This window comes from Dermochelys coriacea, chromosome 5, assembly GCF_009764565.3.
Source record: "Dermochelys coriacea isolate rDerCor1 chromosome 5, rDerCor1.pri.v4, whole genome shotgun sequence".
Taxonomy (NCBI): domain Eukaryota; kingdom Metazoa; phylum Chordata; order Testudines; family Dermochelyidae; genus Dermochelys; species Dermochelys coriacea.
The window spans coordinates 50991308-51018936 of record NC_050072.1 but is presented as its reverse complement, the minus strand read 5'-3'; the positions used below and the strand labels follow the sequence as shown (position 1 = coordinate 51018936).

The window sequence follows — 27629 nt, the reverse complement described above, 5'->3', positions numbered from 1 at the left end:
TTCAGTTAAATAATTTGTTTGTTGTAATTAGGCATAAGTATCTAAGGCTAAGCCTGCCACAGACCATAATGTCTTACTCTTTTATTAGTGATCTATAAATTTGTCCTGAAAGTATTTTACCATTTTTTTTTTTAACACTGTTTGACATATCTTACTGGTCAAATGATTAATTCTACTGGTAGGATATCTGAATGCAAATGCATAACTTACATTTCTTAGCTTTCATGGCAATAAAACCTGACCATATGTGTGTGGAAACACAAAAGGGGTGTTTACATGGCCAAGTGAATTTGTATTTAAATTCTAACTAATATCCACAGAAAATGTTTTTACACTATTTGTTCAGCAGAGGTAATTATCAAATAGGAGATTAATATGATCAACTCTCATCCAAGATTAATTTTTACTGAATTATTATCTTTCATAAAAAGGTAATTTTCCACAGACTACAGAAGACAGTATAACCATATATTATGTCATATTTTTATTTAAAAAAATAAGAGTGGGGGGTGACTTACATTCAAGGCATCCCCTTCCTCCCTTAGTCATGGAAATAATGGGCTCTTCCATTTCTTGTTTATTTTTAAATCTGTTTGTGAAAACTAAAATTCCTACAATTGGGTGGCTCAGGGAACCTACTAATGAAAGAAAGTCTTTCACCTCCCAAGTTACTGATTTTTCAAATATAACTCAGGTCAACAGTGGCTAACATCTGACTGCTGTTCAGTGGCCTGTCTTATATGAATGTGGTCTCAAAAACAAGGAGTCCAGTGGCACCTTAAAGACTAACAGATTTATTTGGGCATAAGCTTTCATGGGTAAAAAACCCACTTCAGATGCAACATGAATGTGGTCTCAGTTCAGTTCCAGATCTGTCCATCACAAAAGCCACTCTCACAACTGGCACCCTTATGGCAAACATGCAATTTAGCATGGAGACTGAACTATCATCTCACTTACAATGGTGATCATCAAGAACAAGGTTGAAGCCCACTGACAAGGCAATGTTGGGAAGCCGGTACCTATGACATACCCATCCTGTGAGTGAAGACCTACTTCAGTGCAGAATTGTTAAGTGCTCAACTTCAGTTTTTATAAAAACAAAACACTTTGGAGGAAAAAATGCTGTCCTATATTGGGAGACTGAACGACTGCTCGAGTCAAGAGCTCAGCCTACAACTTTATTACATCAAATCTCTTTGCTCTCAACTGCCAACATGCAAATAAGATGCAGCACACACAACTGGCCCTGGCCTCCACATTCCTGGGATCCATCAGGAAAGGACTGATTTTTATAACAAAGGCCTTCTCATTGAAGTCTACAAAGAGAGCACTGCCATCTACTGTTCTGACAGAAAAGTTTTGATAAGTAAAACACCAATGCTTTTTCAAACAAAATGAACCACTTGTGCGGTCTCTACTTGCCATCAATCTACTGTCAGTTAACTTTATCTTTTTTGTTGATAGAGCAACTGAAATTTTAGAGAATGTAGGTCCATCCAATCCTCCTTTTTGAGCATCTAATTTTCAGAAGAGAGTCTATTGTTAAACAGATTTTTTCCCTATCAGTAGGCTATTTGAAAACCATGACCAGGACATGTCAATCTCATCTTTTAAAAACCCACTGTTCTTTAGTTAGTTTTGGATGTGGAACAAATGCTATGTTCTCCTCTGCAATATTTGGATGTCTCAAAATCCTATCACTCCACGAACATTAACTTTAGGCTATAATCATCATTTATTGTTATGGAGTCAAGTTTGTAACAATACACCATACAGATAACACAGTAAAGGAACAAGCCTGAAACACAACCATGTCATCAGAGCAGTGGAATAGAGGAGAAATGTTCTTTACACAAATTCCGCTTCTTTATATCAAAAATACTACTTTCTTTAAATCATCATGAGATGTGCCAGATTGACAACCATGGAGATTATAGGCTTCTACTAGCAAAACAGGTACTGAAGGGGTAAGTGCCAATTTAATCATCTTTCTCAGCGTTCTGCAGATGAAGTCCATGAAAAATTGTTCAATAATTCATCCTAGTAGTAATTATCTTTTTGCTCTTACACACGATTAAATGTGCAGCAACACAATTAGCAAAAACGGACTATAGTCCAGATGTCCTCTCCGCCAACATGCGAATGACATGGTTTTACTAACTTCTTTTGTTCCTTCCAGGAACAAGACACCAAAACCCAAACCAAATGAATGAATTTGTTCTAATAACCATGAGAAAGGGGAAAGCAGTCTTGACTTTCAGAAGCAGCCAGGAGTAAGGTAACTGCTTTGGTCCAAGGTCTCAGGCAGAAAAGAGGTTGCAGTTTCCCTCCCCACAGTGTCATAAGAGAGCTGTATGATCAGGGCTATAGTCATTGATATAAAAAAAAAACTCTGGTAGCCTATGTACAGTAAAATGAGTTAGTATCGGTCAGTTATTTATGAATAGATGAAAAAGTTATGTACTATAGAGAGCAGTTCACAAATCATAAACATTAATGCTACAAGGGATCCTGGTGATCATGACCTCCTGCACAACACAGGCCATAGACTTTCACCCAGTAATCCTGCATCTATCCCATAACTACTTGTTGAGCTACACCACATCTTTTAGAAAGACCTCCAACCTTGATTTGAGACGACATCTTGCATTGGCAAGGAAACTGACTAGATACTGCAGTACATTTCCTCTCCCTTCCCCTCTAAACTTCTACAGTTGCAAAACCCTTCTCCTCCTCCTCTTCACACCCCCCAATCCCCCCAAAAATCACACTTGGTCCTTAGTGCAGATCTTCTGGATTTATCCAAGCATAATCAAGATCAGATTACAGCCTCATTCATGGCTAGGAAAATCCCTTTGCCCAAAGGAAGCTGGAAGCTTGCCATGAAACTACCCTATGATACGCCATGCAGCTCAGAGTGGATACTGTGGTGCACGATGAGTAGGGCCCTACCACATTCACGGCCATGAAAAAAGTTTCACAGACTGTGAAATCTGATCTCCCACTGTAAAATCTGGTCTTTTGTGTGCTTTTACCCTATACTATACTGATTTCACAGGGAAGACCAGAGTTTTTCAAATGGGGGGGGGGGGGCAGGTCCTGACCCAAAAGGAAGTTGCAGGTTATTTTAGGGGGGGAGCATGGTATTGCCCGCTTACTTCTGTGCTGTCTTCAGAGCTGGGCAACCAGATAACAGCAGCAGTTAGCTGGGCACCCAGCTCTGCAGGTAGCAGCACAGAACTATGGGTAGCAAGACCATACCATGCCATCCTTATTTCTGCGCTGCTGGCGGCAGCTCTGCTTTCAGAGCAGGGCTTGCAGCCAGCAGCCACTGCTCTCCAGCTGTCCAGCTCTGAAGGCAGCACTGCCACCTGCAGCAGCACAGAAGTAAGGGTAGCAGGATCACAACCACCCCCCCCCCCCCAACTACCTTTTGGGGTCAGGACCCCTACACTTACAACATTGTGAAATTTCAGATTTAAATAGCTGAAATCATGAAATTTAGTATTTTTAAAATCCTATGGCTGTGAAATTGACCAAAATAGACTGATTTTGGTAGGGAGATAGGAGATGTAGTCCAGCCCAGGAGCTCAGCCCAAAGGAGATAATACAAGTGCACAGACTACAACTCCCATGAAACACCATAGCAGATGGTTTAATGTTTAACAAAGCAAAACTAACTTTCAGTTTTCCTGAGAGAAAATTAATAAATCTCAGCAAAAACTTTAGCAGACACTAAGATTTCAGTTAGTCTTTGAAAATTATCCTCCAATAGTTTACAAAATGACATCTTGCACATCTAACACATCTTACTGTTAATTGTAAAAAGAAAAGGAGTACTTGTGGCACCTTAGAGACTAACAAATTTATTAGAGCATAAGCTTTCGTGAGCTACAGCTCACTTCATCGGATGTAAATGCATCCGATGAAGTGAGCTGTAGCTCACGAAAGCTTATGCTCTAATAAATTTGTTAGTCTCTAAGGTGCCACAAGTACTCCTTTTCTTTTTGCGAATACAGACTAACACGGCTGCTACTCTGAAACCTGTTAATTGTAAGTGACAGAGACTGCCTTTTACATTTTGATATAAAAAACTTAGAATGGGCACTTGAGCTTCTCAGATTAAAAAAATCACATCCATGGAATGTGTATTTTTTGTGAAAAAACAATTTACAGAAAACACATTTTTCTAATTTTAATGAAAGGTATAAAGTCTACCCTTGGGAGAAAGTATCTGCAGGTTTTTGTTTTGGATCAATAGTACAAACAGGCAAGATATTTCCAACTTACAGAATTGGATTCTGATCCTCTTACTCAATCTTAGTAGCATTTTACTCCACAAATATTCAGTGTTAAGTACTTAAAAATGTGAGTAATGGTATTAACTCTTCCATAATTTTAGGTTTTTCAGTTCGTCAAGATGAGTAAATGTAAAAACTTTCCTTACCCAAGCTATGCTCCTCTTTTTCTCTTTCTTCCCATCTTGAACTGTCCACGTAAGCTTCAGAAAGAATAGATCTTCTGCCTAATTTAAAAATATATGTATATTGTCAAAGTCATGTCACTTAAAGGAGTCAGTTTAACTAAATGAACATTAGAACAATTTTTTATATTTTCCATTCACTGAATTAACTGTTTTGTGAGCACTCCATATTTCAAGCAGTTAATTCATCATATATGCATTCAAACCATAGTAAGACATTACAGTGGTCACTTTCTTTTCCCTAGAAGTCTCTCTAATCCCCTGCAACATGAAATTAACTTCCACAACACTTAACTTGATTTTAGCATTTGAGAGAGAGAGAGAGCTTTCGGGCATTAAAACATTTATTGTTCACACATTACTTATTTTCTCTGCCTCTAATAAAAACCTAAGGCCAGGAAACATTCATGAACAAAGGCAAGAAGTAAAAAAAAAACAAAACCCACTTGGCATCAAACATATACTTTTCTTCACATACTTCTCTATTCATGCACATTTGTGATTAGGACTTCAATTTTTCAACTGAACCTTTTTTTTTTTTGGCAAAAAAAAAAATGCAGAATCAATTAACATAACTTCATGTCAGTTTGTAAACTGATGGCAGTTTCCCCAAATTGTTTCAGAATATAAATCTGAAACTCAAAGCATTTTGTTTTGATATTTTCCAAACAATGTTACAATTTTTCAGTTTGAAGTGACTTCAGGTTTTGAAATGTCATTCAATTTTATTCAGCAAATTCAAAAATGTTAAAGCTCAAAATTTAAAGGAAAAGTTGTGTAAAAAACCAATGTTTTCAACCCACAATTTTATTTTTTTTTACTACTTCTATTTGCCTAAAGTTTTCATTTTTAGAACCAACTCAAAAGGATTTTTTTTTTTCCAAATTGCCAATAAGCCAAATAAAAAGTGGTTATTCTCCAAGCTCTATTTGAGAGAGACTGGCAGTCCTGTGAAACATGAGCAAGACTGTTCATATCTTCTGGAAGACAAGGGCAAGTGCTGAATCCTGGAGGATAGGGAACACCATTGCGCAAAGGAATACATGAGGTGCAAGGGCAGCATGTCATGTGTTGCTGAAGGGAAAAGAGGTACAGATATGGATGTAAAATGCTTTGAAAGACTTGGATGAAATATTATAAGTACAAATTACTATTATGGTTCCACACACTACATAGCATTTGTTTTCAAGTCCTCATCTGAAAGCACTAACAAACCTCATTAAATTTAAAGTCAGTTTTTCATTTTACTCCTACAGTTATTTTCCTGCTATAGCTGGAAGCTAGAAAATGAACCTCTTTTGCTTCACCACCCTTCTTTTTAAAGATGTCCAGTTCCGCATTTCTTTGCGAATGTGTGTCAAACAGATCTGGTGGCCTGGAGTCCTGTGGTCTGAATACATTTATTGTATGCAATCAGCTGTACAAAAAGGTTTCAAATCACAAGAAGCATTTAATATCCTTCATTCTTCAATATAAGTAGTAGGCGTGTTAAACGATGATAACTTTAATTAGCCATTTTAGAACAATTTTCCCTTTTGTTTGTGTCTGTGTACCCAGTTAGAGTTGGTTAAGAATGCCAGCTGTAGAGGCTGAAATGTGATTGTCTCCACACAGTACAGACACCATAATGAAGGGACATTATGCAAAAGGGAGTTGCAGGGGGGTCACCAGGTTATTTTAGGGGGGATCATGTTATTGCCACTTCTACTTCTGTGCTGCCTTCAGAGCGTCAACCCTAACCATAAGGGTAGTTCAGTCTCCATGCTACTTCACTTTTGTCACAAGGATACCAGTTAGTGCCAAATGAAAAGATGGTGATTTCTGAGACATGGACACTGACCTACTATGAAGCAACAAGGAGAGATTTCAAATTACTGAAATTGTAAACACACCCAACAAACTCCTCCAGCAGAGGTGTTTATGTACAGTGTTTTAAGGAGAATTCTAGTTCAATTTTTCCCAAAATTGTGCTTTTTGTAAAAACAAGCTTTAATAAAAATGGTTAAGTTGGGTTGCTGTAGGTCAGTAGTCTCCAATCTTTTTTACATCCAAGATCACTCTTCGAATCTAAGGGCAACACAGGATCTACCCCCCCCCTTCCCCAAGGCCCTTCATCTCCGCTCACTTCATCTTCCCCTCCCCCCCCAGCCCGCCACCCCTGTCGCTCACTCTCCCTCACCCTCACTCACTTTCAGTGGGCTGGGGCAGGTTGGGGTTCAGGAGTGAGTGCAGGCTCTGGACTGGGGCCAAAGGGTTCACAGTGTGGGAGGGGGCTCTAGGCTGAGCCTGGAGGAAGGGGTGAGGAGTGCAAGCTCTAGGAGGGAGTTTGGGTGCAGGAGTAGGCTCCAGGCTGGGGCAGAGTGTTGGAATACAGGAGGGGGTACAGGGTGCTGGCTCTGAGAAAGGGATCAGGGGAGGGGCTACTGGCTCTGGGAGGAGGGTCCAGAGTGTTGGGGTGCAGAAGGGGGTACTACATGCTGCCTCTGGGAGGGGGGTCTGGGGAACAGGAGTTGGTTCAGAGTGCAGAAAGGGGTATGGGATGCTGGTTCCAGGAGGGGGCTCAGGGTGGGGCACTCACAGAGATCCCCTTAGGACTGTCACCTGATGTGCTGAAATTACTTCTGAGCCCATTTTCCCCACTAGCTTAGGACTCCAGAACCCTGCCTTGTTGAGCCAGACACCCTAGCCTGCTGCAACACAGACCCAGGGTCTGGGCCATGCCCCCAAAAGCTGCAGACTAACTAAAAACAACTCAGCCCTGTCTCCAGCTGAAAAACTGTCTCCAGCACCCAGACACCTAGCTCCTACTGGGATCTAAATCCATTTTAGTCTGTATAAGGCTTATACCGGGTACATTTGTAAATTGTTCGCCCTCTGTATCACTGATAGAGATGCACAGCTGTTTGCTCCGCAAGGCATTAATCACTTACTGTGGGTTTATTAATAAATAAGTATAAAAAGTAGGATTTAAGTAGTTTCAAGTAATAGGCAGAACAAAGTAAGTTACAAAAGCAAAATAAACTCACAAGTCTAAGCCCGAAACACTACAACTGATTACAGGTAATATCTCACCCTCAAAGATGAGCTAATAAGCATTTTTCACAGACTAGACCCCCTTCCTAGTCTGGGCCCAATCCTTCCCCCCATACAGTCTTTGTTGGATCCAGCAGACATCTCAGGTGTTAAGGGGTTTTCTCATGATTGGGGCCTTTTTGGCCTGCTCCACCCCTTTTTATAGCTTTGGCACAAAGCAGGAATCTTTTGTCTATAATTGTCCCCACCCCCACCTCACCAATGGAAAAGTACAAGGATTAAGATGGATTCCAGTATCATGTGACATGGTCACACCTCACTGTAAAACCCCTAGTCTCCATTCTTCCTGGGTTGGCCTACGTGTACAGAGGAAGGCTTGCATGTAAATAAGCCATTTACAACCAATTGTCCTAGTCAATGGAAGCCATCAAGATCCTAAACAACCATTCATGGCCTACAATTTACATAATTATAATAGGACCTCAGAGTTGTACTTCATATGTCTAGCTTCAGACACAAGAATGATACAGGTTTCAGAGTAGCAGCCGTGTTAGTCTGTATTCGCAAAAAGAAAAGGAGTACTTGTGGCACCTTAGAGACTAACAAATTTATTAGAGCATAAGCTTTCGTGAGCTACAGCTCACTTCATCGGATGCATTTGGTGGAAAAAACAGAGGGGAGATTTATATACACACACACAGAGAACATGAAACAATGGGTTTATCATACACACTGTAAGGAGAGTGATCACTTAAGATAAGCCATCACCAACAGCAGGGGGGGGAAGGAGGAAAACCTTTCATGGTGACAAGCAGGTAGGCTAATTCCAGCAGTTAACAAGAATATCAGAGGAACAGTGGGGGGTGGGGTGGGAGGGAGAAATACCATGGGGAAATAGTTTTACTTTGTGTAATGACTCATCCATTCCCAGTCTCTATTCAAGCCTAAGTTAATTGTATCCAGTTTGCAAATTAATTCCAATTCAGCAGTCTCTCGTTGGAGTCAGCCACACTATCAGAGGCTCGTTCACCTGCGCATCTACCAATGTGATATATGCCATCATGTGCCAGCAATGCCCCTCTGCCATGTACATTGGCCAAACTGGACAGTCTCTACGTAAAAGAATGAATGGACACAAATCAGACGTCAAGAATTATAACATTCAAAAACCAGTTGGAGAACACTTCAATCTCTCTGGTCACTCGATCACAGACCTAAGAGTGGCTATACTTCAACAAAAAAGCTTCAAAAACAGACTCCAACGAGAGACTGCTGAATTGGAATTAATTTGCAAACTGGATACAATTAACTTAGGCTTGAATAGAGACTGGGAATGGATGAGTCATTACACAAAGTAAAACTATTTCCCCATGGTATTTCTCCCTCCCACCCCACCCCCCACTGTTCCTCTGATATTCTTGTTAACTGCTGGAATTAGCCTACCTGCTTGTCACCATGAAAGGTTTTCCTCCTTCCCCCCCCCTGCTGTTGGTGATGGCTTATCTTAAGTGATCACTCTCCTTACAGTGTGTATGATAAACCCATTGTTTCATGTTCTCTGTGTGTGTGTATATAAATCTCCCCTCTGTTTTTTCCACCAAATGCATCCGATGAAGTGAGCTGTAGCTCACGAAAGCTTATGCTCTAATAAATTTGTTAGTCTCTAAGGTGCCACAAGTACTCCTTTTCTTTTTAAGAATGATACATGCATAGAAATAGGAAAAATATGTTCAGTAGTTTATAACCTTTGTTATGATACCTTACAAGAGACATTTTGCATAAAGCATATTCCACTTGCATCATATTCACACTCATAAGCATATTTCTATAAAATATATGGAGTGCAACATCACAGTGCTGGCTCGGGGAGGAGGGTCCAAAGTGTTGGGGTGCAGGAGGGCGTACAGGGTGCTGCTTCTGGGAGGAGAACCAGGGCTTGGGGTCCAGGAGACAGTTTGGGGTGCTGGTTCCAGGAGGGGGCTCAGGGCTGGAGTGCAGAAGAGGGGTTTGGATGCTGGATCTGAGAGGGGGCTCAGGGTGGGGCTTGGGTTGCAGGAGGGGATATGGGCTGCTGGTTCTGGGAGGGAGCTCAGGGATGGGGTGCAGCCTCCCACCAGGCAGCACTTACCTCCAGTAGCTCAGTGATGCTAAGGCAGGCTCCCTGCCTACCCTGACCCTACACTGCTCCCAATGAACCCCTGCAGCCCGGGGGGGGAAGGGAGAGAAGAACATGGCTCCATACACTTCCCCTCTCTGCAAGCACCGCCCTGCAGTTCTCCTAGCCAATGGGAGCTGCAGGAGCGGCACACAGAAGGAGACGCATACCCCCTGGGGCCACACTGGCTGCTTCCGGAAGCGGCATGTGTCCGGATAGACAGGGAGTCTGCCCTCGAGGCAGCCACACTACACAGCTAGAGATCACAATCAACCAGTCAGTCATGATTGACAGGTTTGTGACCACTGCCGTTGTGGTGGTGTTATAGCCAAATTGATCCCAGGCTATTAGAGAGACAAGGTGGATGAGGTAATATTATCTCACTCACCTTACCTCTCTAACTTTTGTTGCTGGATGGATAATTTTTGATAAGCATTTATCCCTGCAGATTTTACAGCCCCTACATTACAGCAGGGTGCTAGTTCATGTTATCTGGAAAAGCAGGTGACTGGGTAGATGATAGTATGGTGGTGAATGTGGAATAAATGTAGGTCTACATTCACAAGCTGTAGTTCGAGCTGGTAATAAGCATAAGCAGACTCAACAATTGCTTAAGGCCCTGAGCAGCTCAAAAAGGCTCCCTATTAATTATTAGTAGGTGTTGTGGGCTGCCCCCAAAAATATTCCTGCTTGGAGCCCCCAGTGGGCTAGCACGGGGAATGGCTTTAGCAACCCCCTTATGCCAGGTGCAGTAGCCAGGAGCCATAGGACACTCAACTCTGACTCGTCCTTTGCACGCAGAGCTCCCAGCGCACTTTACACTGGCGGGGAGGGGTACGATTATCCCCATTTTACAGGTCACCCCAGCAGTGCGCTTAGGGTGACTAAATGTCCCAATTTGATAGGGACAGTCCCGATTTTGGGTTTTTTTTTAAATATAGGCTCCTATTACCCCCCCCACCTCCTGTCCCCATTTTTCACACTTGCTGTCTGATCATCTCCTAAGTGCACTACGGAGCCAGGAGCAGATCCCCGCTCTCCTGCACCGGCCTATGACGCCTGGGCATACAGGAGCTGTACGCGGGGGGCGAGCTCGGACCTGCTCCGTTCCCAGGGGCACGCAGGAGTTGATGGGACCAAGCGGTGCCCGACACCCTGACTGATTCCGCCCGGGAGTCCGCACCCCTCAGCGAGCCCCAGGGCAGGTGGAGCCTGCGGGCTGCCCCGGACCAACCGCTCTGGACCGTCACCCACCTGCCACGGCGCGAGGCACTCTCGCGCCCCCAGCCTTGCCCCAGAAGACCACGGCTCGCTGGAGCATGGGGGCCGCCATCTCGGAATGTACCACTCTCTGAGACGGAGAGGGCAGACGAGAACAGCCACAGAGATAGTGCTCCCCTGACCTAGCTATTTTGCTACCGAGGAGCCGCGCACCTCCCTGCCCGTGGAGGGACACCGGCACTAGCGAGGGGGGCGGGGTGAATTCCATTTACGAGTGACCTCTTTCGCCCCCCCCCCCCGCCTCTGAGCGCAGATGGTACGTTCCGAGGACAGAATGGCCGCCGCGGTAGCTAGAAGTTCTAATCGAATCCTGTGGGAAACAATTAAACGTTCCATGCTGCTCTCAGCTGCCGCGGGATCCAGCTGCTGGAACTGCCCGCACGGAGGTACCCCCGGGCGCCGGGCCTAGGCTCGGGAAATGGGTGGGGGTGGGGGTGGGAGTGTCCTGTGCGCGCAGGCTGGATCGGCTGCGCACCCCAGGGACGGCGTCATGGCCCGGTAGGACTACGCTTCCCAGCATGCACTGCAGCGTTTTGGGTTTGGAGGAGTAGGCAAACTGGCGCTGGGGCTGCTGGGATGTGTGGTCCCTTCTGAGCTCTATCTGTTCGCTGCTGGGCTGGCGTGGAGCGGCCCCTTGGCCTGTCAGGGGCGTGCTTCGGAGCGTGAGCGCCACTGCTTTTGGGGTTGGGCTCCGCCGGGGGAGCGCGGCTGTTGGAGTTGGCTGTTTGCCCTGCCCGCAGCGGTACAGGGGGCTAGAGGGCTGCTTCTGTCAGCAACTAACTGCGCTCAGCGTCCAGCTGCGCTGTCCGAGCGGAGCGTGTAACCCCCTCTCCCCCCAGCCACGTGGGGCCTCACCCCGAAATAGGGATTCCTGGGGTGGGATCATAGAATATCAGGGAGGGACCTCAGGAGGTCATTGAATCCAACCGCCTGCTCAAAGCAGGACCAATCCCCAACTAAATCATCCCAGCCAAGGCTTTGTCAAGCCTGATCTTAAAAACTTCTAAGGAAGGAGATTCCACCACCTCCCTAGGTAACCCATTCCAGTGCTTCACCACCCTCCCAGTGAAGAAGTTTTTCTTACTATCCTACCTAAACCTCCTCCACTGCAACTTGAGACCATTACTCCTCCTCATCTGCTACCACTGAGAACAGTCTAGATCCATCCTCTTTGGAACCCCCTTTCGGGTAGTTGAAAGCAGCTATCAAATCCCCCCTCGTTCTCCTCTTCCGCAGACTAAACAATCCCAGTTCCCTCAACCTTTTCTCATAAGTCATGGGTTCCAGTCCCCTAATAATTTTTCTTGCCCTCCGCTGGACGCTTTCCAATTTTTTCACATCCTTCTTGTAGAGTGGGGCCCAAAACTGGGCACATTGACTCCAGATGAGGCCTCACCAATGTCGAATAGAGGGGAATGATCACATCCCTCGATCTGCTGGATCGGGGTGCTGGAATTAGGAGTGCTGGGGTGCTGCAGCACCCTCTGGCTTGAAATTGTTTCCATCACATACAGGGTTTATAGTTCAGTGGCTTTCAGCATCCCTCACTATAAAAATTGTTCTAATGCCACTGGCTAGGTTAGGGAAGTGGTGGGAGATGCGAGTTCTGTTTCCAGCTCTGCAACTGGATCCCTGGGTGAGCAATATGCAGATCACTTCATCTCTTTGTTTCACTTTTCCAATAAATATAAGGTCATGCCTACTGGCCTTAAAAAGTGCTTTAACTCTTTTTTTTTTTTAATGTAAAAATTTCCCAGGGAGAACAGTGCCCTTGCCCAAACCCCTGTTGCCTCTCCTTGTTAACACCCAGTCATTATTTTGACCAATTTTCCAAATGCCCTAATCTGAGACCTACTGTGTTTGTGGAAATAAAGAAAAGGGAATCCACCCAAGAAAAGCTGCATTTCTGTTTCAGTGCTTCCCCTCTGTTTTTTCCACCAAATGCATCCGATGAAGAGAGCTGTAGCTTACGAAAGCTTATGCTCTAATAAATTTGTTAGTCTCTAAGGGTACTCCTTTTCTTTTTGCGAATACGGACTAACACGGACTAACACGGCTGCTACTCTGAGAACAGCCTGTGCAACATCCTTGTTGCATTCCTTACCTACAACATGTGATGTTGGGGGTGCCTTAACTGGGAATGGCCTTCCATTTATTAGTGTCCTATCCTTTTAGAAATGGGAATTCCTCGATGAGCCTTCCTTTTATGGAAGCTTCTGACCATGAAAGGCCACTTCAACAAAAGCAGGTTTCTTAACAGAGCTGCTTTTTTAGTGAGTTGAAGCTCCATGATCCCACAATGCCCATTGCTAGTGATAAGTTCAATACTTACTTTTCCCCTCTAAAGTTTCTTTTCAATTTTCTACTCTGTAAGTTACAAATTTAAGGCTATAGAGTACTTCAGAAGACAAAGAATTGAATTCAACCCAGATAAAATCATTCCGTCCCATACACAGACTCTGTCCCAGCGCTGATTCAGTGGCTACTGAATGTCTGTCCTGTATGATACCCAGCTTATTTGCCTTAGAAGGTTGAAGGGATGTCTGCCTTCTTGAGATATACTTCCAGAGAGTCTAGATATTCCAAACTTGATACTGAAGCTTTGTCTACACTATCAGTGCTTTGCTGATATAGCTATATTGGTGTAGATACAGCTTACACCAATTAATTTTTCTATTGGCATAGTAACAGCAGCTTCTTGAACAGTTTTCAGAGTAGCAGCCGTGTTAGTCTGTATTCGCAAAAAGAAAAGGAGTACTTGTGGCACCTTAGAGACTAACAAATTTATTAGAGCATAAGCTTTCGTGAGCTACAGCTCGCTTCATCGGATGCATTTGGTGGAAAAACTACCAAATGCATCCGATGAAGTGAGCTGTAGCTCACGAAAGCTTATGCTCTAATAAATTTGTTAGTCTCTAAGGTGCCACGGGTACTCCTTTTCTTTTTTCTTGAACAGTGTTAGCGATGGCAACAGAAGCACTTTTATGTCAGCATAGCTTATAATGCTGGCAGCGGCTGGGGGATACCCCACAGCTCCTTGCAGCTCCAGGTGCTGGTAGCATCTGAACTGCCTTGAGGGGGGGGTCCAGCAGCTCCAAGCCACAGGGGGAGGGGGACCCTGGAGCTCCGAGCTCCCCAGGTGGTGATGGGAGCCCCCAGAGCTCCCTGCCGGCCCCTGCAGCAGCTCCCCATTTTGTCACGGATATTTTTAGTAAAAGTCACAGACAGGTCACGGGCAATAAAGAAAAATTCATGGAAGCCCGTGACCTGTCTGTGACTTTTACTAAAAATATCTCTGACAAAATCATAGCCTTATTAATAAGACCACCTCAAAAATAAAGAATGTGTTGTAAATTATTAAACTGATGATCTCTTGATGAGATATGTTAGAAATGGCACATTTCGGGGGTGGAAGGAGGAATGAATATACCAATTTTCAAGATTCTAGTTCAGTGGGAACAGAAGAATTGTTATTTAGTCACTCTGTTATAACAAAAAGAAAAGGAATACTTGTGGCACCTTAGAGACTAACAAATTTATATGAGCGTAAGCTTTTGTGAGCTACAGCTCACTTCATCCGAAAGCTCACAAAAGCTTTTGCTCAAATAAATTTGTTACTCTCTAAGGTGCCACAAGTACTCCTTTTCTTTGTGTGAATTCAGACTAACACGGCTGCTACTCTGAAACCTGTTATAACAGGTTACCATGAGACAAGACATACTTGAAAGAAATGAGGTGTATTTATTTCAACTGTGTTGGGATGGTTTGCATTGGTGTATATTTTAATATGTATAGACGGGCCTTTATTTTCTTATGTAAATAGAAATTTTAGGATTTTCTTTATTTTTTTCTGGTTCCTTAGAATTTTTGGTTTGTGTGTATGTATAAATAAAACGATCCTTTTTTCCTATTGATATGAGCTGTTTCATAAGTTAGGCTACTTATTTCCTTTTTGTGTTCCCCTAACTTCTGATTAAGCCAACACGTAAAAAGGATTAGAATGATTCCATAAGTTTCAGAGTAGCAGCCGTGTTAGTCTGTATTCGCAAAAAGAAAAGGAGTACCGGTGGCACCTTAGAGACTAACAAATTTATTAGAGCATAAGCTTTCGTGAGCTACAGCTCACTTCATCGGATGCATTTGGTGGAAAAAACAGAGGAGAGATTTATATACACACACACACAGAGAACATGAAACAATGGGCTTATCATACACACTGTAAGGAGAGTGATCACTTAAGATAAGCCATCACCAGCAGCAGGGGGGGGAAAGGAGGAAAACCTTTCATGGTGACAAGCAAGGTAGGCTAATTCCAGCAGTTAACAAGAATATCAGAGGAACAGTGGGGAGTGGGGTGGGAGGGAGAAATACCATGGGGAAATAGTTTTACTTTGTGTAATGACTCATCCATTCCCAGTCTCTATTCAAGCCTAAGTTAATTGTATCCAGTTTGCAAATTAATTCCAATTCAGCAGTCTCTCGTTGGAGTCTGTTTTTGAAGCTTTTTTGTTGAAGTATAGCCACTCTTAGGTCTGTGATCGAGTGACCAGAGAGATTGAAGTGTTCTCCAACTGGTTTTTGAATGTTATAATTCTTGACGTCTGATTTGTGTCCATTCATTCTTTTACGTAGAGACTGTCCAGTTTGGCCAATGTACATGGCAGAGGGGCATTGCTGGCACATGATGGCATATATCACATTGGTAGATGCGCAGGTGAACGAGCCTCTGATAGTGTGGCTGATGTGATTAGGCCCTATGATGGTATCCCCTGAATAGATATGTGGACAGAGTTGGCAACGGGCTTTGTTGCAAGGATAGGTTCCTGGGTTAGTGGTTCTGCTGTGTGGTGTGTGGTTGCTGGTGAGTATTTGCTTCAGATTGGGGGGCTGTCTGTAAGCAAGGACTGGTCTGTCTCCCAAGATCTGTGAGAGTGATGGGTCGTCCTTCAGGATAGGTTGTAGATCCTTGATGATGTGTTGGAGAGGTTTTAGTTGGGGGCTGAAGGTGATGGCTAGTGGCGTTCTGTTGTTTTCTTTGTTGGGCCTGTCCTGTAGTAGGTGACTTCTGGGTACTCTTCTGGCTCTGTCAATCTGTTTCTTCACTTCAGCAGGTGGGTATTGTCGTTGTAGGAATGCATGATAGAGATCTTGTAGGTGTTTGTCTCTGTCTGAGGGGTTGGAGCAAATGCGGTTATATCGTAGCGCTTGGCTGTAGACAATGGATCGAGTGGTATGATCTGGATGAAAGCTAGAGGCATGTAGGTAGGAATAGCGGTCAGTAGGTTTCCGATATAGGGTGGTGTTTATGTGACCATCGCTTATTAGCACCGTAGTGTCCAGGAAGTGGATCTCTTGTGTGGACTGGTCCAGGCTGAGGTTGATGGTGGGATGGAAATTGTTGAAATCATGGTGGAATTCCTCAAGAGCTTCTTTTCCATGGGTCCAGATGATGAAGATGTCATCAATGTAGCGCAAGTAGAGTAGGGGCATTAGGGACGAGAGCTGAGGAAGCGTTGTTCTAAGTCAGCCATAAAAATGTTGGCATACTGTGGGGCCATGCGGGTACCCATCGCAGTGCCGCTGATTTGAAGGTATACATTGTCACCAAATGTGAAATAGTTATGGGTCAGGACAAAGTCACAAAGTTCAGCCACCAGGTTAGCCGTGACAGTATCGGGGATACTGTTCCTGACGGCTTGTAGTCCATCTTTGTGTGGAATGTTGGTGTAGAGGGCTTCTACATCCATAGTGGCTAGGATGGTGTTTTAGGAAGATCACCAATGGACTGTAGTTTCCTCAGGAAGTCAGTGGTGTGATGGTAGTGATTTTGCAAACAGAACTTAGCTGACAATTAGCTGAAAAAGATGAGATGCAAACAAAATTGAGTTCAGCATTGAAGTCTTAAGATTATAAACTCTCTGGGGCAGGAACCATATCTTCTTATGTACTTGAACAGAACCTAATACGAATGAGCTCCAAACTTGATTGGGAAGTTTGGGTGCTATTGTGATGCATAAAACAATACATGCTCATCTTTCAATTTCCCCTCCCCCCACCGTTTTATGAAATTATTTTCGTACTTCCTGGCTTACTCAAGAGATCCCAGAATCATAGAACTGGAAGGGACTTCAAGGAGTCATCTAGTCCAGTCCCCTGCACTCAGAGCAGGACTAAGTATTATCTAGACCATCCCTGACAGGTGTTTGTCCAGCCTGCTCTTAAAAATCCACAATGATGGAGATTCCACAACCTCCCTAGGCAATTTATTCCAGTGTTTAACCACTCTGACAGGAAGTTTTTCCTAATGTCCAACCTAAACCGCCCTGGCTGCAATTTAAGCCCGTTATTTCTTGTCCTATCCTCAGAGGTTAAGAAGAACAATTTTTCTCCCTCCTCCTTGTAACAACTTTTATGTCCCCTCTCAGTCTTCTCTCCTTCAGACGAAACAAACCCAGTTTTTTCAGTCTTCCCTCATAGGTCATGTTTTCATAGATTCATAGATACTAAGGTCAGAAGGGACCATTCTGATCATCTAGTCCGACCTCCTGCACAGCGCAGGCCACAGAATCTCACCCACCCACTCCTATGAAAAACCTCACCCATGTCTGAGCTATTGAAGTCCTTAAATCATGGTTCAAAGACTTCAAGGAGCAGAGAAGCCTCCCTCAAGTCAACCATGCCCCATGCTACAGAGGAAGGCAAAAAACCTCCAGGGCCTCTCCAATCTGCCCTGGAGGAAAATTCCTTCCCGACCCCAAATATGGCAATCAGCTAAACCCTGAGCATATGGGCAAGATTCACCAGCCAGATACCCAGGAAAGAATTTTCTATAGTAACTCAGATCCCATCCATCTAATATCCCATCTCAGGGGATTTGGCCTATTTACCCTGAATATTTAAAGATTAATTACTTACCAAAATCCCATTATCCCATCATACCATCTCCTCCATAAACTTATCGAGTAGAATCTTAAAGCCAGATAGATCTTTTGCCCCCACTGCTTCCCTTGGAAGGCTATTCCAAAACTTCACTCCTCTGATGGTTAAAAACCTTCGTCTGATTTCAAGTCTAAACTTCCTGGTCGCCAGTTTATACCCATTTGTTCTTGTGTCCACATTGGTGCTGAGCTGAAATAATTCCTCTGCCTCTCCTGTACTTATCCTTATCCCTACTGGAAATGCCTCTCCTGATGCATCCCAAAACCGCATTAGCTTTTTTCACAGCCATATCACATTGGCAGCTCATAGTCATCCTATGATCAACCAATACTCCAAGGTCCTTCTCCTCTTCCGTTACTTCTAATTGATGCGTCCCCAACTTATAGCTAAAATTCTTGTTATTAATCCCTAAATGCATAACCTTACACTTCTCACTATTAAATTTCATCCTATTACTATTACTCCAGTTTACAAGGTAATCCAGATTCTCCTGTATAATATCCCAATCCTTCTCCGAATTGGCAATACCTCCCAGCTTTGTATCATCTGCAAACTTTATTAGCACACTCCCACTTTTTGTGCCAAGGTCAGTAATAAAAAGATTAAATAAGATTGGTCCCAAAACCGATCCCTGAGGAACTCCACTGGTAACCTCCCTCCAACCTGACAGTTCGCCTTTCAGTAGGACCCGTTGCAGTCTCCCCTTTAACCAATTCCTTATCCACCTTTTGATGTTCATATTGATCTCCATCTTCTCCAATTTAACTAATAATTCCCCATGTGGCAAGGTATCAAATGCCTTACTGAAATCTAGGTAAATTAGATCCACTGCATTTCCTTTAAAAAATCTGTTACTTTTTCAAAAAAGGAGATTAGGTTGGTTTGGCACGACCTACCTTTTGTAAAACCATGTTGTATTTTGTCCCATTTACCATTGACTTCAATGTCCTTAACTAATTTCTCCTTCAAAATTTTTTCCAGGACCTTGCATACTACAGATGTCAAACTAACTGGCCTGTAGTTACACGGATCACTTTTTTTTCCTTTCTTAAAAATAGGAACTATATTAGCACTTCTCCAATCATTCGGTACTATTCCTGAGTTTACAGATTCATTAAAAATTCTTGCTAATGGGCTTGCAATTTCAGGTGCCAATTCCTTTAATATTCTTGGATGAAGATTATCTGGGCCCCCTGATTTAGTCCCATTAAGCTGTTTCAGTTTCGCTTCTACCTCTGATATGGTAATATCTACTTCTATATCCTCCTTCCCATTTGTCATGCTACCATTATCCCCAAGATCCTCTTTAGCCTTTTTCTAGCACTTTAGTAATTTTTGTTGCTCTTCTCTGGATTTTTTCCAATTTGTCCACATCTTTCCTGAAATGTGTCACCCAGAACTGGACACAATACTCCAGTTGAGGCCTAATCAACGCAGGGTAGAGTGGAAGAATTACTTCTCATGTCTAGTTTACAATACTCCTGCTAATACATCCCGAATGATGTTTGATTTTTTTTGCAACAGCGTTACACTTTTGACTCATATTTACCTTGTGATCCACTATGACCCCCAGATCCCTTTCCATAGTACTCCTTCCTAGGCAATCATTTCCCATTTTGTATGTGTGCAACTGATTGTTCCTTCCTAAGTGGAGTACTTTGCATTTGTCCTTATTGAATTTCATCCTATTTAATTCAGACCGTTTCTCCAGTTTGTCCAGATCATTTTGAATTTTAATCGTACCCTTAAAGCACTTGCAACCCTTCCCAGCTTGATATCATTCGCAGACTTTATAAGTGTACTCTCTATGCCATTATCTAAATCATTGATGAAGATGTTGAATAGAACAGGACCCAGAACTGATTCCTGTGGGACCCTGCTCATTATGCCCTTCCAGCATGACTGTGAACCACTGATGATTACTCTCTGGGAACGATTTTTCAACCAGTTATGCTCCCAACTTATAGTAGCTCCATCTAGGTTGTATTTCCCTAGTTTGTGTATGAGAAGGTCATGCGAGATAGTATCAAATGCCTTACTAAAGTCAAGATATACCACATCTACACTTTCCCCCCTATCCACAATGCTTGTTACCCTGTCAAAGAAAGCTATCAGGTTGGTTTGACACGATTTGTTTTGGACATATCCATGCTGACTGTTACTTATCACCTTATTATCTTCTAGATGTTTTCAAATTGATTGCTTAATTATTTGCTCCATTATCTTTTCAGATACAGAAGTTAAGATGACTGGTTTGTAATTCCCTGGGTTGTCCTTATTTCCCTTTTTATAGATGGGCACTATATTTTCCCTTTTCCAGTCTTCTGAAATGTCTCCTGTCTTCCTTGACTTTTCAAATATCTATCATTCTATGATAGCACAAATATCAAATTTTCTTCACTGCCGCTATTTGTGCTGTCATAGAATGGTGCATTCTGGGATCTCCTGAGAAAGCCGGAAAGGACCACTACTAAGAGGATTTCACACATGGGGGAGCTTTTTTCCCCCTTTTTGCTCTGACTGCTCTCATAGACTGGTTAGTGGGGAAACACACATCTCAATTTTAATTATTCTTTTGCAGTTTAATTATGCATGAAACAAAACTATTATACTGCTCACTTCTCCTTGTCTATATTTGCCCTGCAAAACTGTAGGAGTAAATATTTATTTTTGTCAGTAAAGTAAGCAACTATGGCTAGAGACTCAGTTGAGGAAGAAGATACCATGTTTACCATCACATTTTGACTATGATGCACTTTAAGAGCTAGGTTTTTAAAGGCACTGAATGCCCACAGCTTCCATTGACTAAGCTGCAGGTGCCCAGCACTTCTGAAAACCAGGCCCTGAATCTTCTTGTGGTCCAGGATTACATTGTAAATAATATTAGCAGTTCCTAAATGAAAACTTCAGTGTTGTCAAACAGTAAATCTAATATTATGGTGAATCTTCTCCTTCCTCCCCATTTTTAGCAAAACGATATCTGTTAACAGATGATATTATACGATTGCAAGAATTTCAGCAGAAGAAGGTAGCAACTGAACATCAAATTTATGGCAATAAAGGTACAAGTCTTTATTTTATTGAGCAATATCATCAATATTAAAATTAGTGCTTAAGATTTCTATTTGTTCCAGTCAAAGCCACCAAACCACCGTGCAACTTTGGAACTTTTTAGAACAGATAACTGTTTTCTTCTACAGGAAAACCTTAATACAAAATTTAGTAAATGCTTAGGTATCCAGAAGAGGGTTATGCCAATAATTCTGTCTTAATCCACTTTGTAAATTAGCAATTTTGTGCTATTCAGATATTTCCTTTCTCCCAACCTCTCATCTTGTATCTCATCTGATTCTAATGACACTTGTAAATTAGAAATATGAAAGATTTCAGGCTCTCCAAAATGAATGAGAAGTAAAGTCTTGGATTGTTACTGTTAATAGACAAAGTCCCATTAGGGAAAATCCGTAGCGGTTCCTTCTCCCTTTATTTAATAAAACATAAATCTGCCCTGAGGAGTTCAGAAAGGTTATGCAAGACTTATCTTCATGAAGCTGTCTGATTATACACAGATTTTATTTCTGTTAATGCTAACCTGCAAGAATTATTCCAAAGACCAAAATGAGGTTTGTTAGGGGGAGGGGATGTTCTGTGAAGGTGAAGATATAAAACCCAATCTTAAATGACCCATTCTTTGTGGGGGGGACAGGGTGGGAGCTGAGAGTTATTTCCTGAGATAAAAGATAGAAACAAGTGTTAAAAAATTTAATTGGCAGTATAATGTCGTAACGCAAAATAGGATAAGAGTGAGATACCCATAATTTAAACATGGGATGGATGGCATGAAACTGTGTCACATTAGTGCCCTGGGGGAGGAAAAAAGCAATGCAGGTGAGACATAATCTGTGGCTGGCCATTTCACCAATCCTAAAAATAATCTGTCAATTGACTGGTTATACCAGGGATCTCAAACTCAAATCACCACAAGGGCCACATGAGGACTAGTACATTAGCCTGAGGGCCGCACCACTGACACCTTTTTATATAAAGATACAAAAGCCCACGGCCCTGACCCCACTCCAGCCCTTCCATGAGGCCCTGCCCATGTCCCACCTCTTCCCACCCCTTCCCTGCCCCTATTCCAACCCCTCCCCCAAATCCCCACCCCTGCCCGCTTCTTCTCCGCCTCTGCCCCAGAGTGCGCGGTTCCCCGATCCTCTCCCTCCTGGAAAGTGCTAAGTGCCACTAAACAGCTGTTTGGTGGCGGGAAGCACTTGGAGGTAAGTAGAGGAGCGGGGAAGCGGCGTGCTGGGGTCGGGGGGAGAGGGCGGTGGGTGAGGGGAGCTTGGCGGCCACAGGAAATAACTCCGGGGGGGCAGGGAGCTTGGTGGGCAGCAGCAAATAACTCCGCAGGCTGCATGTTTGAGACCCCTGGGTTATACTTTGTTCAGATATTTTAAAGCAGTGATTTATTAGAACACTAAACAAAAAAAAAAAGTAAAACTTTATGGTCTCCAGTAGGCTTAGTTGTAGGTAGATAGTTATGGCTAATAACAAAAAACAAGTTACTTAATAGTTATTTTAACTCAGAAAATTGCAAAACACAATGAAATTAAGTTGTATAAAATGAAAGAATGTCACCAGGATGCAGTCAAAAAGGTAGGCTCCCACCTGCATCTGGCCATTCTTGCTGGAATATTTAGCAACATTTGACTGTGGTCAGATAAATAGGTGTCAAATGACATTATTTGAGCAGACAGTTGACTGGCTTGCCAAGCCTAACATAATCACAAATCTGCTGTGGAAATTTGCTTTCTTTCAAAGCAGCTTAATAAGTTTCTTCACACTTACTCATTTTTCTGGTACTTTGTGTAGATACACCATTATTTAAACAGTATTCTTTAAAAATATTAGGCAACAGGGCAATTCTTAAAAGCTTTTCATGTTGAAAAAATAGTGCTGCTTCTTAAAACATGAAATGTTTGTTTTGTGTCTGATTGGTATAGCATTTATCCGGTGAATTCTCCCTAGAATGTGGTTTTACATCCTGTAATGTTTACTTTGGGTTTCGCAAATTTGGACTAGTAGTCCCACAGTCAATCAGGCTTTTGCCACAAGGAAAGCAAAGGATTGATGGACTAATAATTACAATACTACTAGTATTGATTTGCATAGATCTACTGTTAAAAGTACATGTTTGTTTTTTATGTTTAAAAGGGCTCTCTTCCCTTTCCATTTCCACTGCTTGCTTCACTCATAAGATTCCTGCTATAGTGGTGGAATTTCAGTATGCGGAGGATGTGGAATAAGATTAATAAGATATATATTGAACTTATTAATGTGGGTCAGGCACTGTTGCTAAAGGTAGGAACTAAGCTTTAGAGGGATTCAGGTCATACTTCACTTTGTTAGTCTACTTAACTGAGTTATATTATCCCCTGGGACCTAATGGATCTATAATATATCAAATTCCTAGTTTATGGTGCATATGTTATATGTTCTTATTTCCTGCACCCACCATAGCATTTGAGAGACCAAGAGAAGTAATTAAGTTTTTTACCAGGATCCTATGGTTATAGCCTGTGCATTTCTGTTCTAGCTTTAGAAGAGTATGAGACATCTCTTCTCCTTGCTTCTTTCACTTATCCAGGAATATGAATGCCCCAGACCAATAATGTTATCTAGTGATTGGTGTAGTCCCATGCCTGTTTGAGTCTACAACTGGGACTGAGAAAGAAAGAAAGAAAGAAAGAAAGAAAGAAAGAAAGAAAGAAAGAAAGAAAGAAAGAAAGAAAGAAAGTGTCAAAGCTCTTGGGGTTTTTACTTTTATATCCCATACAATACACGGTGCAGAAGAGTCTAGAAAAGCTTCAGATTTGGAGCCCTTTTTAAAGTTGCTGAGTCCCCCTCTCTTTCAGACATTCAAGTTTTCAAGAAAACCCCCAGATATGTACTTTTCTGTGGGCGGAATTACCTCGTCTACACTACCGGTTACTTCAGTATAACTTACGTCGCTCGGGGTGTGGATTATACCAACCTAAGTGCCAGTGTAGATAGCGGTATGTCTGCGTGAGAGCTTTTCCCACCAGCATAGCTATCATCTTTTGCAGAGGCTGGAGTTATTAAGCCAATGGGAGAGCTCTCTCCTGTCAGCTTAGAGCATCTCCACCACAAGCAATGCAGCTTCGTCGGTGCAGTAGTGTGATGTAGCCTATGAAATTGTCATACTTCTGGTACAGAAGTATAGTATGCTTACTGAAGGAGCTGTGTCCAATAGACTACTGCAACAATTTGTTTACTTTCAGATTCATATTTTAGAAGTATTGAAGAAAAATTGAAGAAAAATGGAATAATCCTCAAAGGTGAATTAAAAACACTGTTGCATTTGTGCCAGACACCAGATGATGTGGAAATAGCTAAAAATGTTATTTACAGGTAATTTAGAAAAAATCCAAAGCAAATTGTTTTCTCTGTCTCCTTGTATTTTTCATTTATGGCGATTTTATTTGTATTGTATCTCTCTAGCAACCATGAAATGTTGAGCTCTGGAAAAAGAAAAAAGGCTATGAGGAGTGAAAAAGCCGCTCACGCCTAGATGTTACCCTGCAGAAAAGGGTGGAAGCATGTTGGCATTAAAATAGCGCTGCTACTGCCTGTACTGCTTTTGCTTTGTAAATAGAGGACTAGAGTTTTTAAGGCTGTCAAACCAACACATTTTACAAGTAGCAAGGGTACTAAAAAAATAATGCAACAAAAACCAATACAAATAAATGCTGTAGCAATATATAGGCCCACTCTATTGCTAAACTGATAGAGATTACTTTGTGGGCAACAAAAGAGATGACATTATTATTATTATTACTGTTCACTTCATTGTCAGCGCCAACCAATTAGTAAATAATTTCTTTCCATGCAATGATCTTACTGTTGTTCTAAATGCCATTGGCTGCATACAGACAGAACAGTCTACCTAAGCCATTTCATTGCCTCTTGAAAGTCATAATTTGTCACAATTTTCCACTCCTAATGTATTTACGTTTTTTAAATCTTTTCTAATCAGGTACCATACAGAGAACAGAAATGTGGCCTTTGGTGAGTTTAAATTTGGACCCCTTTTTATGAGGCTATGTTATGAGCTGGACCTTGAAGTACCTGCAGTAGAACTCATCAAAGATCAGGTAGCTTCCCTTTATATATATTATTTAATTATTTTCCATTTTAATTCTAATTTTGGTCAGTAATATGTTGTATGTCCTGACCTCCTGTGAACTCAAAGTTATATTAAAGTGGAAGATTTTTAGAAATAATGGGAATTTATTTTCTAAGATGCAAAGGCGTGGGCTGATTAGTCTGTGCTGACTTTCCAGTCTCTGCTCTTCTCCATTAGGAACAACAATTGAAAACATTGAACCAAACTAGCATTTCCATTGTAATTGGAAGGTTAGCTGTATTTCAAAGTAATTACAACATTTTCTATAAAATGCATTGAATAAAAGTAGTTCTTCAATCTACCAAACTCACCTAACATTGGTAAGCATATTTCACTGATGCATTGTTTGTTCTATATCATCATCTGTCATGGAGTGTGGGGGAGTCGGGGCTCTGCACCCCCTTCTTCCTGTGATTTCCCCGTGACTCTCAGCCAGCCAATAAAATGGAAGGTTTATTAGATGACAGGAACACAGTTCCAAACAGAGCTTGTAGGTACAAACAGGACCCCTCAGTCAGGTCCCTCTGGCGGGCAGGGAGCTTAGACCCCAGCCTTGGGGCTCCCTCCGTTTTCCCCAGAACACTCCAAACTGAAACTCCCTCCAGCAGTCTCACCTAGCTTCTCTCCAGCTCCTTCTCCAGCCTTTGTCCAGTTTCCCGGGCAAAGGTGTCATTTGGCCCCAACCCCCCGTCCTGGCTCAGGTATCATCCCTCAAGTGAAGTCACCCCTGCTATCCCATCCCCAATGCAGACAGTCCCAGTAAAACTCCCTGCGACAGCCCCAGGTCAGTCCTTCCCACTACCTGCTTTGTCACATCATCTTTGGACATCAAGTGATTCTGAGTTTTTGTATAGAAGATTAGGCCCAGATTTAGAGATGTTGAGCATTTGCAGCAACTCTTGAAGCTTATGAGAACTGTGTGTGCTCAGCACCTCCTGAAAACCATTCCCTTAATGCTTTACAATTATAAAGACTAGTTTTTGGATAACATTTTGAAGATATAAAATCATATATATATGCTACCTAGGTCATTATTACAGGGGAGGATGCACTCTGGAGCCCTATAATGTAGAGAGAGGAGGCAATGTATTATCAGCCTATTCCAAAGCCCACTGAAGTTGATGGAAAGGCTCCCTTTGACTTTAGTGGGATTTGGATCAGGCATTAATTTAATAACATGGTTGAGCACATGCCTAGCTTTAAGCATGTAAGAAATCCCTTGAAATCACTGAGGCTGCTCACATGCTTATTCAGGCATGCCTTTGAATAAATATCTCTTCAAATTGGGGCCTATGTAAGAAAGGCCCTGAGTACTTGCAGAACTGATGAATGGTATTAGATCATGGAAGACAGCTCACTTGGACACAGCGCCACTAAGGTGTGGCTCATCTGTCCCTCCATAGATGGAGGAGGGCCAAATTGGATTGTCATTGTGACCTAGTCCACGGGTCGCAGTGCCACTCAGGTTTGGTGTCTCTGCCCCTTTGTCACCATCTGCAGAGTGGGGACACACCAAACCTGAGTGGCCCTGTGACCATGTGGGCCAGGTCACAACTTCCATAGGGGAAAGGAGCTGTTGCTGCGAAGATCGCGGACTTTATTCAGATTCATGATTATCAGAAATACTGATCTCCCCGCCAAAGTCGTAGCCTTACATGTGACCCCTTCATCCTCCACAGTAACGTTCAGCAGTCGCTGTCACTAGTGCAGCCTCTTTGGATAGAAATTCAAATTTAATATACCTCTAGCATTTTATTGTCTCACACACAGTCATTTCCATGAATGCTCCATGTTCGGTATAATTTCAGTGAGGGAAGATATGCTCATTTTTCATGCTAAGGCGCTCTCTCGTTAAATTTTCTGCTCTTGGTAATTCCAGCCCTAGTCCTGGTCAGCTCACCACTTTTGTTCTGTGTTCAGCAAAAAAAAGCCCTCCTTCAGTTTGGCATTTTTTTCCCCTCAAAGACATCATTAATCAGTGTTCAGCTACAGGAAAGCACAAACCTGGATTTATAACTGTTAAGCTTTCAAAGTAGCTTGTACCCAATCAGTTCCCTTTGTATTAACTTAAAGGGCATATCCTGCCATCAATCTTTTTTGAAGTAGAACTCAGTGGGAAGTTCTTCTTCAAAAATCAGTAACACAATATGATCTAAAGTTCAATGGAAAATTAAAGATTACTCCATTGGGGGAAACAAGGAGAGCTTTGAGAGCAAAATATATCACTTATGGGGACATGGCCAGTTCACAGCTGGAGGACATGCTGTATGTGGTAAGGCAGGTCCTAATAGCAATTTTGTTTAAAACCTGCTCTGTTTATATTTTTCTTCACCAGACTCTGCACGGCTTCTTCTCTGATAGCACATCATTCAATATTTTGATGGATATGTTGTTTAAAAAAGGTCATTATGAAAGTAAGTACTAAAATAAATGTGTCAAAGCAAATGCATTTTGAGCAAGGTACACTTCTTAAATATAAACATGAATCTATTTTAAAGCTATAAATAACACTGAACAGTGTGCTCCTC

At 42.4% G+C, this 27629-nt stretch overlaps 2 protein-coding genes across 9 annotated transcripts in view; one reads left to right on the top strand and one right to left on the bottom strand.

Annotated features, from left to right (window-relative positions):
• MRPS27 (mitochondrial ribosomal protein S27) overlaps positions 1-11163 on the bottom strand; it is a 61059-nt gene extending 49896 nt beyond the window's left edge. For 4 of the 5 annotated variants that reach the window (XM_038402337.2, XM_038402338.2, XM_043514285.1 and 1 more), the window contains exons 1-2: positions 10929-11163; positions 4451-4528 (exon numbers count right to left, since the gene is read on the bottom strand). In XM_038402337.2, coding sequence (XP_038258265.1) covers positions 4451-4528; positions 10929-11163 — 313 coding nt within the window. Of the gene's footprint in view, positions 1-4450; positions 4529-9647; positions 9696-10928 lie in introns of those variants that run through there. The other variant, XM_038402340.2, reaches the window with a different exon arrangement.
• A 45-nt stretch (positions 11164-11208) lies between these two features.
• PTCD2 (pentatricopeptide repeat domain 2) overlaps positions 11209-27629 on the top strand; it is a 37744-nt gene continuing 21323 nt past the window's right edge. For 2 of the 4 annotated variants that reach the window (XM_043514286.1, XM_038402341.2), the window contains exons 1-5: positions 11209-11341; positions 20864-20956; positions 24197-24326; positions 24952-25069; positions 27437-27515. In XM_043514286.1, coding sequence (XP_043370221.1) covers positions 11209-11341; positions 20864-20956; positions 24197-24326; positions 24952-25069; positions 27437-27515 — 553 coding nt within the window. Of the gene's footprint in view, positions 11342-12322; positions 12592-20863; positions 20957-24196; positions 24327-24951; positions 25070-27436; positions 27516-27629 lie in introns of those variants that run through there. The other 2 variants (XM_043514288.1, XM_043514287.1) reach the window with 2 other exon arrangements.